General features: G+C 38.8%; 2 protein-coding genes across 2 annotated transcripts in view; one reads left to right on the forward strand and one right to left on the reverse strand.

Annotated features, from left to right (window-relative positions):
• Positions 1-194: 194 nt before the first annotated feature.
• Positions 195-2,911, forward strand: LOC107038016 (rRNA methyltransferase 2, mitochondrial). Its single transcript, XM_015256879.1, has 3 exons — positions 195-342; positions 493-645; positions 2,049-2,911. The coding sequence occupies exons 2-3, from the start codon at positions 501-503 to the stop codon at positions 2,792-2,794; spliced, it is 891 nt and encodes a 296-aa protein (XP_015112365.1). The 5' UTR covers positions 195-342; positions 493-500; the 3' UTR covers positions 2,795-2,911.
• Positions 2,912-3,728: 817 nt separating this feature from the next.
• The window catches only part of LOC107038015, a 38,762-nt gene continuing 31,045 nt past the window's right edge, over positions 3,729-11,445 (reverse strand). The window contains exon 2 of the mRNA XM_015256877.1: positions 3,729-7,666. Coding sequence (XP_015112363.1) covers positions 5,048-7,585 — 2,538 coding nt within the window. The 5' untranslated portion in view covers positions 7,586-7,666 and the 3' untranslated portion in view covers positions 3,729-5,047. The remainder of the gene's footprint in view (positions 7,667-11,445) is intronic.

An 11,445-nucleotide genomic window follows, 5' to 3' on the forward strand; every position in this document is an offset into this window, starting at 1 on the left:
TTTGCGCCACGACTGAATCAAAAAATAAAAATGAAAATATAGGAAAGTTCATGGATCATTGAAAGTGTCAAGAGAAAAAATTAATGATAAAGTTAATTGATCCGTTATTCTTCTTTGAATTTCGGAGCAAATATCAACAATGCCTTCTCCGGCTCTACCATCAGCTGGTAAACACCGGGTGGATAATTCCAAGATGGTTGCGACCACGCTGAGGCATTTAAACCCCTCATGCAGGTGATACTCCGAAATTAGACTCAAAAATGACAAATTTCTAAATTGCAACTTCAAGGAGTTGAAGACTCCCCACAAACATCAGTATTCTCTATTTTCTCATCATCAAAGGTAAACTTCCACTGCTCCAATTTATATAAATTGAAAGCTGTAGATAATTAACCTCAGAATAATTTACAAACACATTTAGCAAAGATACGTCGTATTTTAATCGTTAAAAATTTTTTGTTGATGATTAACTAGTTCTATTTGTATTGAAAGGTTCGACAATGGAGGTCTGCAAACATGTCATCATCCCTCGTAGCATTTCCACGTGTAATACCATTCTCAGGAAAATGCCTGGCAATCTGACGGGCCAGACCCCCAGCTGCCAGAGAAATATCAATATTTCTCATTGTCTCAGCATTACTAAAGGTGAAATCCCAGTTCTTTCAAGGAACTCCCTCAAATAACAGAGATAATCAACCCCAAAAATAATCCACAAGCACATTAAACAGAAATACTACTTCTCGTTTTCACAATTTATTTAATTCAATTCTGTTCAAGTTGAGATTGAATTCTACTTAAACAGATTGCTATTCGCTCTTTAATTTCTATTTCAGTTGTTCGTTGTTTCATGTCTAAATGTCAATTTCTGATTTTTTAAATGTTATCTCCTTAAATAATTGAGATAATCCAACAAAAAATCGTTTAAGAACTTGAATTTGAATAAAATTTTGGTTCTTAAATGATTTTTAGGTCGATTCATTCAATTCAGTTCATCTCGATTGAATTCAGTGCATTTTTTCTTTTAATTTCAATGTCATTTGCATTTTTCAATCTTCACAACATTAGCCCCTTTGAATAGGGGATATAATCGTACTACGAATAATTTTCAAATAAATTACAAAAAGTATTTCGCGTTGACTCAATTCATTTAATTGAATCCAGTCCGATTTGATTGAATAATGGCAATTTTCTTTTCGATTTCAGTTTCAATTGCTTTTCCTCTTTTTTGAAATATTACGTACGACGTTCGGTCCTCATTCTTCCTGAATTATGAATCAATGTCCTGAATATGTAAATATGTGTTGAGTTTGATTTTAAAAAAATTATGCACCAAACGGAATAAATTATCATTCAGAATGTTGGAATTCATGCCTGAATACAAAAATTAATTTCTTAGTTTAGTTAAACATTTTCTCATTTCCACCCAAACACTCAGGGTGACATTTATGGCTTTTCTTAGAAAATAGAGACGTGAAGAAAAACAGTCCTCATGGTGAGTCACAAAGGAGAGGCTGAAGAAAATTGAAACAAGGGCCTTTTGTCAAATGGGTCCAGAGAGTGAAAACTCTCATGACTTTTAGTTAGTCGTCCTAGAGACTTCGTTGGAGAAAGATATACCTTCTGCGTGCGATCATTAAAGAGTTTTACTTTGAAGAATAAAACTAATGTGTTTTTATTGAGTATTCCTACACATAATCCAATACAGAAAACTAGAAATCATTGCATTGATGAATTTTTACTCGAAAATTCCTCAATGAACAGCTGCTTACCAGTTGCTCAAACCTCCATACATTGAATAGAAATACTACTTGTTCTCAAAATTCATTCAATTCATTTGAACGCAATTTAATTAATTACAGTTTCCTGTTCAATCCAACAGTTTTTTCTTAATTTTGAAACATGAACTTCACCATTCAATATCATAAATATAAATAGCAGATTATTTATATTTATGATATTACATAAATACCATAAATATCACCATCAGCAGATATTCCAAACGTTAGAAAATCTCTCCCACTATTAATTACTCCCATTCGTATTCAAAGATTCGCCAACGGAAATCTCCAATCACGTCATCACTTCTCGCCACCTGCACACCAGCGCTCGCCACCTCAAGAAAATGCCTGACAACCTGAAAACCAAGAACCCCAGCTCGCAGAGATGGCTGGTCCGACAGATTCAAGATCCCTACGTGGAGAAGGCACGTCAGGAGAATTATCGCTGCAGAAGTGCCTTCAAGCTCCTAGAGATCAACCAGAGGTTCAACGTCCTCACCCCGGGATTGACAGTCGTCGACTGTGGAGCTGCGCCCGGAAGTTGGACCCAGGTGGCAGTGAAGGCGACCAATTCCCATGGCAAGGACGAAAACAAGAGGATTGGAAAGGTCTACGCTATCGACAGAAACCCGATTCACGCTGTGGAGGGTGCAACGATCCTCGGTAACCTGGACTTCACGAGTGCGAAAGCACAGAAACTACTCCTAGAAGCTCTGAATGGTGACAAGGTTGATGTTGTCCTGTCTGACATGGCTCCCAACGCATCTGGTGTCAGGGACATTGACCATGAGCTAATCACGGAACTTGCCTACTCTGCGCTCAAGTTCTCCGTTCAAGTTTCGAATACTGAAGGAACGTTCATTGTGAAGATGTGGGATGGGGGCAGGGCTCCTCAATTTGAAAGGGATACAGAGAGGTTTTACAAGAGTGTTAAGATTGTGAGGCCTGCTGCGACGAGAGACGAATCCACTGAGAAGTTTATCTTGGCTAGGGGATTCAAGGGTCTCAAAACGTGACTGTTGGTGAAGTGTTTATTAATGTACAGACGTTTAATGGAAGTTTATTATTCGAGAAGAGAAGGGGGTTTTGGATGTGCATAACATTTTGTACAAATACAGAAGATTGTTGTTTAATGGCTTGTCTTCAATGTATCGGGAGTTATTTGTTAACCTTTACGATTTTGCTAGAGAATTAATGACAGAACTCGATCATGTTACATTGAAATTTGATGTGGAGATGTGAGAGGAATCTACTCAGAAGTTTATTTTAGCTAGCAGATTCAAAGTTCTTGAAACGTAATTGTTAGAGAATTGTTTATTAATGTGCAGACATTTTAAAGAATTTTGATATTTAACGAAGAAGTTAACTAGAAGTTAACACTATTAAGAAGTGGTTTTTGGAGATAAATAACATTGCGAAATCAATAAGATCATTGTTGAACAGGTTTTCTCGATGCATCTGGAGTTATTTGTTGTCATTCACCAATTCGATTCTGAATTAATTACAGAACTTGTTTGTTCTCCACTGCCTTTCTGTTATTTACATGTGATGAACCCAGAAGTCTATTATAGCCAAGATTTGAAGGGTCTCAAAACATGATTGTTAACAAAATATCCACTAAAGTAGAAGCATCTGAAAGAATTCTGATATTTTATTCAATTAACTCTCAAATATAAATAATAACTTTGTATTACGAAACAATCTCTTCCTTTCAGGAAATACGATACCGCCGTTTCCGCATTTATTTCCATGGACTCCATAGTTATTTGTTAAAAATTCATAAAGATATTGCCAAGCAGTCTCATTCATTCTCTCAGGAAAGAATGCAACGATTATTTCATGTCTGACCAATAAAGCAAACTGATTGCGATTTGTTTTTACCTTCAAAACAGACGATTCAATAGTTAGTGGAAGGAAATAAAGATGAGGGTTAAAGTACTCGCAACAGAATTATTAGTGCAGTTAAAATTTATTTGTACACGTAGACATTGAAGGAAATTTTCAAACTCGTTCAGGATTTAACATCTGGATGAATGAAAAGCAAAAGCAGAACGGACCACCGGTTCAGACTCAACATCATCGGTAAATTTGACTGATGAATATTTCTTTTTTCTTCACTTCGTACCACCAAAAGTGCGTAACAATTCTACACACAATTACATCAATAATATATATAATTCGTTCATTTTTCACAATTTTTAAGTTTACATATAAATAATACAATAACTCGACACAGTTACAATTCATTAATAATAGTTCATTATTCTATTTCGATCGTTTAACCACGGCATTCGATCATCTACGACTTCGGTAATACGCGGTATATACAGTTAACTCTACAGATAATTAAACAATCAATTATGTACACAAACATTAATGACATACAATTTCGGATATGTATATCGACATACTGAGATACTTTTACGTAAATTTTCGCTGATTATCATTTTTTTTACTTTATGTATTCTCTCGGGAAGGGCCAATTATTTGGGGAATGAGTGCATCTCGCGTGCGTTAATGAGATTTAAGACGGTAACTGTTACTGGCCGCAATGTCAAAGTATTCAAACGAACAATTCATCAGTAATATCTCGTTTTCTAAACACCGATACATTCAATCCACACCGATGTTCTTATTTTCATTTAAAAAAAAAGCATCTTCCTCGAGCCCAGAAAGAGATGAGATCGACTTCTACAAGCTGACACCGACATTTACACATTTAGTACGTGCATTTACACTCTAAAACAAAATGCGCATCTAAACACATAAATTTTTCCCGCCAGAACCTTTCATTTTCCCACATAATGATTTTTTTTACTATCAGAAAAAAAAACACATATGAGTCCGCCAAAGCCCCCAAGACAGCGCGTAAAACTCTAACGTTCATCATGAATAAATAAATCCATACACCATCCATCGACACTAAGAACCTCTCCAAGTCTTGAAGTTTCCGTGCGAAATGACTCTGAGCGCTGGACTCTTAAAACGTCCCAACACTTCCACGATTTCCGTCCTAAACATACATTTTTCAATAATATTCTTAATCAAAATCTTCTGATAAATCAGTCTTTGAATGTGCGTCGGATGAACAAGTTTTTGTGCTACACCAGCGCATGGTTTTCCATCGTGTAAAACCTATTTTCTTGGTCAACCATATCGACTCTAGTCCCTAAAATGATTATCTCAATCACTTGAGGAAGAATCTTCGGGTGCAGTTTCTCAAAAGAGAAATCGAGAGTCCAGTCCTGAACTCACAATGAGTTGAGAGATTAGCCTCCGATAGTGCTTCTGGCGAAGGCTCTGGGGGCATCATGAGGGGAGATCTCTTTGTAGTAGTTGATCCGTCTCGGTCCATGAGATCGGTTGTCTGACCGATCTAGGGTGTCTGGGTTCGTCGCGTAACGGAGGAGACTGGGGTCCTTGACGAGAGGCATTCTCGCCCAGAACCAGAACGGAGATCGATCCCTTGACCCGTCGTTGACATCAGGTTTGGAGCGAATCGAGCCTTGATGTTCGTTCCGCCAGTCTGGCCAGTACACCTGCTTCTGAGGACTGGAGAGGTTCTCCAGTGGGACTCGTTGGTTGAAAGGTCGATGATGACGTCTGTCCTTGAAGTCGTCTGGTGTGTGGATGCTGTTGACCTGTTGCGAAGGAAACCTGACGTAGCCGGGACGATTTCGAATCTTATCGGACGTCGGAAACCTGACGAAGTCCTTAGCTTGGCTGCCAGAATCCACCTTCCGTTGATCCGGGACGAAGCTACCGGCCTCCGGGACCTTTTGCAGCTCCAACTGATCATCAATTGTCTTGATTTCTGTGTAGATGTTTTCTGTGTTCTCTGAAGCTGTTGCTGTGTCGTATTTGACAGCCGATCTATCTGGAAAGTCAGGGGCCTGAGGGCCTAGTGGCTTTCTGTTCTGCTTAATTGGTGACGAGTAACGAGTGTTTTCGGACGGCTGTTGAGCGAAAATTGCTTCTGCGTTGTTGGAGGAAGACGCGGTCATGATTTCGGAGCTGTCAGACTCCTCCGGACGTTGACTCGCCGACGGAGGTCTTGTTGATGGCTTGTCGGTAATGTTTTCATCGAAGTGTTCCTCGACTTTTATTACCGGGGACGATTCCCTCTGGTCCGTGGAGACGTCGCTGTACATTGTCGTTGTTGCCGGAAGCTCCGATTGTTTTGTAATTTCTCTCGACGTCGTGGATTCCTTCCTGTCATCGGAATTGTCCGCAGTCGTTTCCTCATTCTCGGGTACTTCGGTGAAGGATGACGTATCTTCAGGGAGAGACGTTGTTTCCTCCTCCGAGGACATTTCCGGGGTGACTGTGACGATCTTCTCATCTGCGAGAAATGTCGATGATGTCTGGTCTTCAGGCTCCGAGGTATTCGGTGTGTTCGAGTCGTTATGGAGATTCAGACCGAGGACAATTGTCTCTCGGACAAAGTCATCGTTGATGGTTATCGTACTTGATATTCTACTCGCTGTCGTATCTTTGTCATCGCCAACAGGGGTTGATGATGCCTGGACACGAGGCAGCACCGTCACCATCATACCAGCTTCACTGTGCGCGAGAATTTCGTTGTCACTCTCCGTTGATTCTTCAACATCCTCTGAGTCCTCATTCACCCCAGGAAGTTCCGTCTCAGTTTCCTCCGTCTGTGCTTCCTCAGTAGTCGACGACTGAACCTCCGAAGTATCAGACACTGACCCATTGAAAAGAATCAGAATCGGGGTCGAGGCAGTTGCCAAGCGCTCTGGCAAATTAACAGTGATAATCTCCTCAGTTTCAGTTCCATTCTCCTTATCCCTACGCACACTCAGCATACCAGTGCTGCTATTATGAGCAACTATCAAATCTCCGTTTGAAACCGGTAGTTTCGTTGGAGTTAATAAAAGAACAACTGTTGAAGCCAACGATGAGTCATTCCGAGGCGTCTTCTCTCTAGAATCATCACCCTTGACATCATCTAATTTTGATTCTTCTTCAGAGATTGTGTGATTATGAAGTCTGTCGCCAGCATCAACTTTATGATCAATTACTTCTGAATAACTTGAATTTGTGTCGTCTATAAAATCAACTAGCGATGGAACAACATCATCGTACTTTCCTGAATTGCTGTCCTCATTCTCGCTACCATCCTTGGTAGTTTGAGACTCGTGAAAAAACGGCTTTTGATCAGACTCTTTTTCATCCTCCTCATCCTTATCGTCCACTACGATCGGAGGATTCTCTTCTCCCCTTCTGTTATCTTCCTCCTCTGAAGAAAATAAGGAAGTCGATGGCGCCGCAGCGTCTTCCTCCTCCTCCTGATCCTCAGCCTCAACGATAACCGGAATGTTCAGAAGATCCAGCTGCAGAGGTCCCGTAGGAACCGACCCCGAGCTAGCTGCTGCTTCAGACTTGCTCCCCCCAAAATTCGCGTACATGGCGTTCAACCTTTGAACAAGAAAGTCGAGGTGCGCTTCATGATTGATGTTCACGTTCTTGATGCAGCGGTTCATCGCATCGGGTTGATACCCTTCAGCACAAGATGGCAGGGCCTGCAGTGACGGAGCAATGAAGATGCTCTTTGGTGTGATTTTCCGAAGAAGATTGACGCCCCCTTGATCCACCAGGAACTCCGCTTGCCAGGCGAGATCCTCAGGGTTGCCAACCTCATCGGAATTCTTGACTGAAGACACCAGTGATTTCCTCCGCGTCTGCGGTCGCGAATCCTTTCCCATCGGTGCTGCTGATGACGTCGCAAGCAGTCCTATGCTCAGGGCGATAAAAAGTAATCTTCGTCGTATCTCCATCGACGCCATGGTTACCTCGGTGCTGAAGAATTCCCCCGGTTTAACTCTTCAGTGGACTTCGACGAATTAGTCGACGCATTGAAAAGGTTCCTGCAACATTCAGACATAAAAATGGCGTTAGGTTCGGTTGATTGCTCAAAGTCAATATGTGATATCGTAAAAGGCTAGGTTGTCACGTGTAGTTATGCTGAATGTGTTTTTTATCGCTGAGGTTAACTGCAGAACACATTTTGAGACTCGATTGAGCGATAAGAATTATCGATACGTGTTCTGTTGCTGTTTTCCAGTCGTTTTCAGACCTCTGACAAGCGACTGGAATCGATCATGTGGGAGATTAATGAGACAGCTGTCGTGGGGATCGTTTGCGATGAAGATGTTGCGGTGAAAGTCGAACATTTCCGTCTCTGATTACAATTGCGATGGTAAAACGTGAATCGAGATGTTGCCACAATGATGACCTTTCCCCGTTATTACTAATTCGTAGATGCAATTGGACTTGTGCAATGACTGAAGGCATTCTTCTAATTCACCTTTTGGCTTTCATCATGCGATTTTATGTAAGCATACATGGGTGACATTTACTATTGGAATATGTCGACCTTCGTAATCATTGAGCGGTGGTTTTAATGGTTAGTTTGTAAGTTTTATTTTGATGAGTTCAGGTTTAATAAATCCAATGGGATGATAATATCTCGTTTGAAGGATAGAAACCAGTTAGTGGTTTCACACATTCGTGTGAGCTATTCAATTTGAGGTTTTTTTATCTGGAAAATTTATTCTTTTGGATTCAGTGATAATTATTCAAGGTTTTGGAGGTGATACTATTTAGCAAGGGCCGGTTTAGGGAGAGGTTTACTGCGAGGTAAAACGGAGGTTTTATTGCAGTGTTAAAAAATTTGGGCTGAAGTTTTCGGTACATTTCTTGGAAATTTTCATCGCGCTGTTGTTTTCCTAGAATTTTGAGGAAATCCGTCATAAAGCTTTATAAATTAATGTTATAAAATTGAGCTATATAAATTTATATTCATGAAAATTCAGGCAAATATATTCTCGAGTTTTCAATTAATTGGATACTCCACGTAATTTGGTACTAAATCTTCTTTTCATTTAAAATTAAGGAAAGTGAAATGTAAAATTTCGTATTTTTTTCTTTTCTTTTGAATTCAGTGACGATAATTTAAGGACAATCCTGTTTTGAGAATTATGAACCATTGAATTTCGGAACTGATGCCATCAGAAAATCAGAGTGAACTATTTCGTCTGGATCTTGAAAATAATTTTAAAAAAAAGATGTTTTTCCAAATTCTCGATTAAATTCATCTCCATTTTCGATGGCACAACTGATAACCTTGAATATAATTAAGTATCCACAAAAAATTAATAGTCTCACGTGTTTCTTGTATTCGTAACTCATTCGGATCACATCTTTTTGACAAAAGCTTAAATAATAATTTTGAATGCAGAGAATTTGATGGATTAATTTTTCACTCTCGTCAGAGCTACCATTCACATTAGAGATTATCAATAATGAATAATTTTTTTGGGAATTCTACATTCATTTTTCTTCACTACACTCAATGGCTTACATTGAATATTCATGTCTCATGAATATTTGCTTTATGGGATGGAAAATAATGAAAATATCAAGTTTGAGAATTTATAACGAATGATAGTGCGTGAACGCGGCTTTGAAGCCCATTGAAATAGTGCTAATGCCCATATAAGAGAAGCCTTTCGAAATGTCAGCATCTGAGCGCATTCCACGGCATTGTAATCGACGCTGTTACAGTCACTCACAATCAGTGGCCAGGATTATCATCGACTTGGAGTTATTCAGAGCGTTTCGAGGGGATACAATTTTTCCTTGACAGCATTTTCATCTCTCAGGAATTTGTGATACACCATTTCAACAATTTTTACGTCCACTCGCCCACCAAGTGTTGATAATCGATGGATTTATGGGCTCTCGGTTTTAGTAGTCTATATTTCCGTTCAGCTGTTGCCGTATTTTTTATTAGCCCCAACGTACTCCTCCAGCGGTACACGCAGGACAAACGATTAATAGAAATAAAACAAATGGACAAGTCAAATTGCGAGAGGGGTTTATCGATCGGTTCAGAGGCATGCAGATCTATCGGAGGAGCGATAGGGGTCGACGAATTGGGTTTATGAATGTGTTACGATGTTCCCTAATGCACAGATGCTGCTCTAATCTCGCGTCGTAACAGTGTTGATCAGCGGAAATGCCGGAGCTTTGGGGACATGGTATTGCGCAATGAGTGGGAAAAATACTTTCATTCACTTCTCGGTGGAGCTTTTTAATTATCTTTTATTTTATAGTCTTCATTATTTACTATGCGGCTTCACGCATGGAGGGAAATGATGAGGATGAATTATGCAGAATTATTGGAATTAATTAAAAATTATTCAAGGGAATTTCGCAGTGGATATTCATTTTCACTTGAAAATTAATGTTAATTGTGGAATTTCGGTCTTCCTACCGCTAAAAAATTAGGACTACTTTAATTTTCAGAGAAACTTGAAACTCCATTAACTATTTTCCCTGAAAGGTCTTTTTTCGGAAAATTCAAACATTTTTTTAAACAGTGTACTGAAAAATTCTGAATTTTTGAGCAGCAGGAGACGAAAATTCTTCAATTGACTTGAATTTTCGATTCAAACATAAATATTGACTATCAAATTACACTGAATTTTTATTCAAGATAATTTTACTATCCAATTCTTCTTCCAAGAATATTTTATCTGAATCTTCCCGAGTTCTATGAAATTTTCATGGAATAATTGAAAAAAAATTCACAGTTTCCATTAATTTCTTATCAGATTATGAATTCTCCATTACAAAATGTCAAACAATTTCATAAAAAAAAACAATGTTGCATAAACGAAATTTTACGTTTCGTCAAGTAATTTCGCGCAATTCCCAAAAGAAAAATTGAATTTTTATTCCCAATTTTTAAATAAAATTTTTAGTAAAAGGTAATAAATCCCCGAGTCAGCCCATTTTTTTTGGAACAAAAGAAAAAATAAACCGTCTCCCCATTTTCCTCGCCACAGAGTTCAAAAGTAACGTTTTCCCAACTTTTTTCTTCTACGTGAAGAATCAAATCTGAGAATCTACTGGTCGAAGAAACAAAAGTGAGGAAAAAATAATGTTTTGTTTCAAGACGCTGCGTCGTGTCTCACCCTAAACTCGTTTTGTAGAAGGCGATAAAATCACGTGTCTACAATCCACCTAAGACATTGATCTTCGACCTCTTCAGCCGCCTCTCGTGAACCTGAGGGGATTAGGGTTGGCCTCGCAACATACTCAAGGGCTGGTTTCACTTCTCAGAATCTCATCTCATCTCATCTTTTACGATCATCATTCCGTGAGGATAAATAGCCAGGAGTTTTTCTTCATAAAATATTTGAAATTAGAAATTCTAAAAATAGCAACAAATTATTCCCTTTCCAAACATTTTTTGTAATAAAACAAAATCCTTTTTAGACAAATCCTGCCCTCATATTCAATTAATTCCAGAAAACAAAAAATGAAGTAGAAATTTCATTTTAAGAAATGTTATCGTAATTTTTTTTCCTAAAAAAAATTTATTAATTCAATTGAATTAATTTCATTGGTTTCGCAAGACCTAACGGGGCAGAACGGGTTGTCCTCTGTAATGTATTTCCATCGATGAAATAAATGGGAAACGATAAATGAACGACTGTTTTTCTTATTAAAACTTTTTAATTCTCATCTAGTCTAGTAGAAAGAACGGTAGAAAGGAAATAATAGGAGTCTAATAGCACGTGCGATAATCTCGGTAGGTCACGTAGCAGAAAATGAGAGAGACAAGACAGCCCCCCCC

The sequence above is a fragment of the Diachasma alloeum genome, unplaced genomic scaffold, assembly GCF_001412515.2.
Source record: "Diachasma alloeum isolate Michigan unplaced genomic scaffold, Dall2.0 Dall_scaffold_00276, whole genome shotgun sequence".
Lineage (NCBI taxonomy): Eukaryota > Metazoa > Arthropoda > Insecta > Hymenoptera > Braconidae > Diachasma > Diachasma alloeum.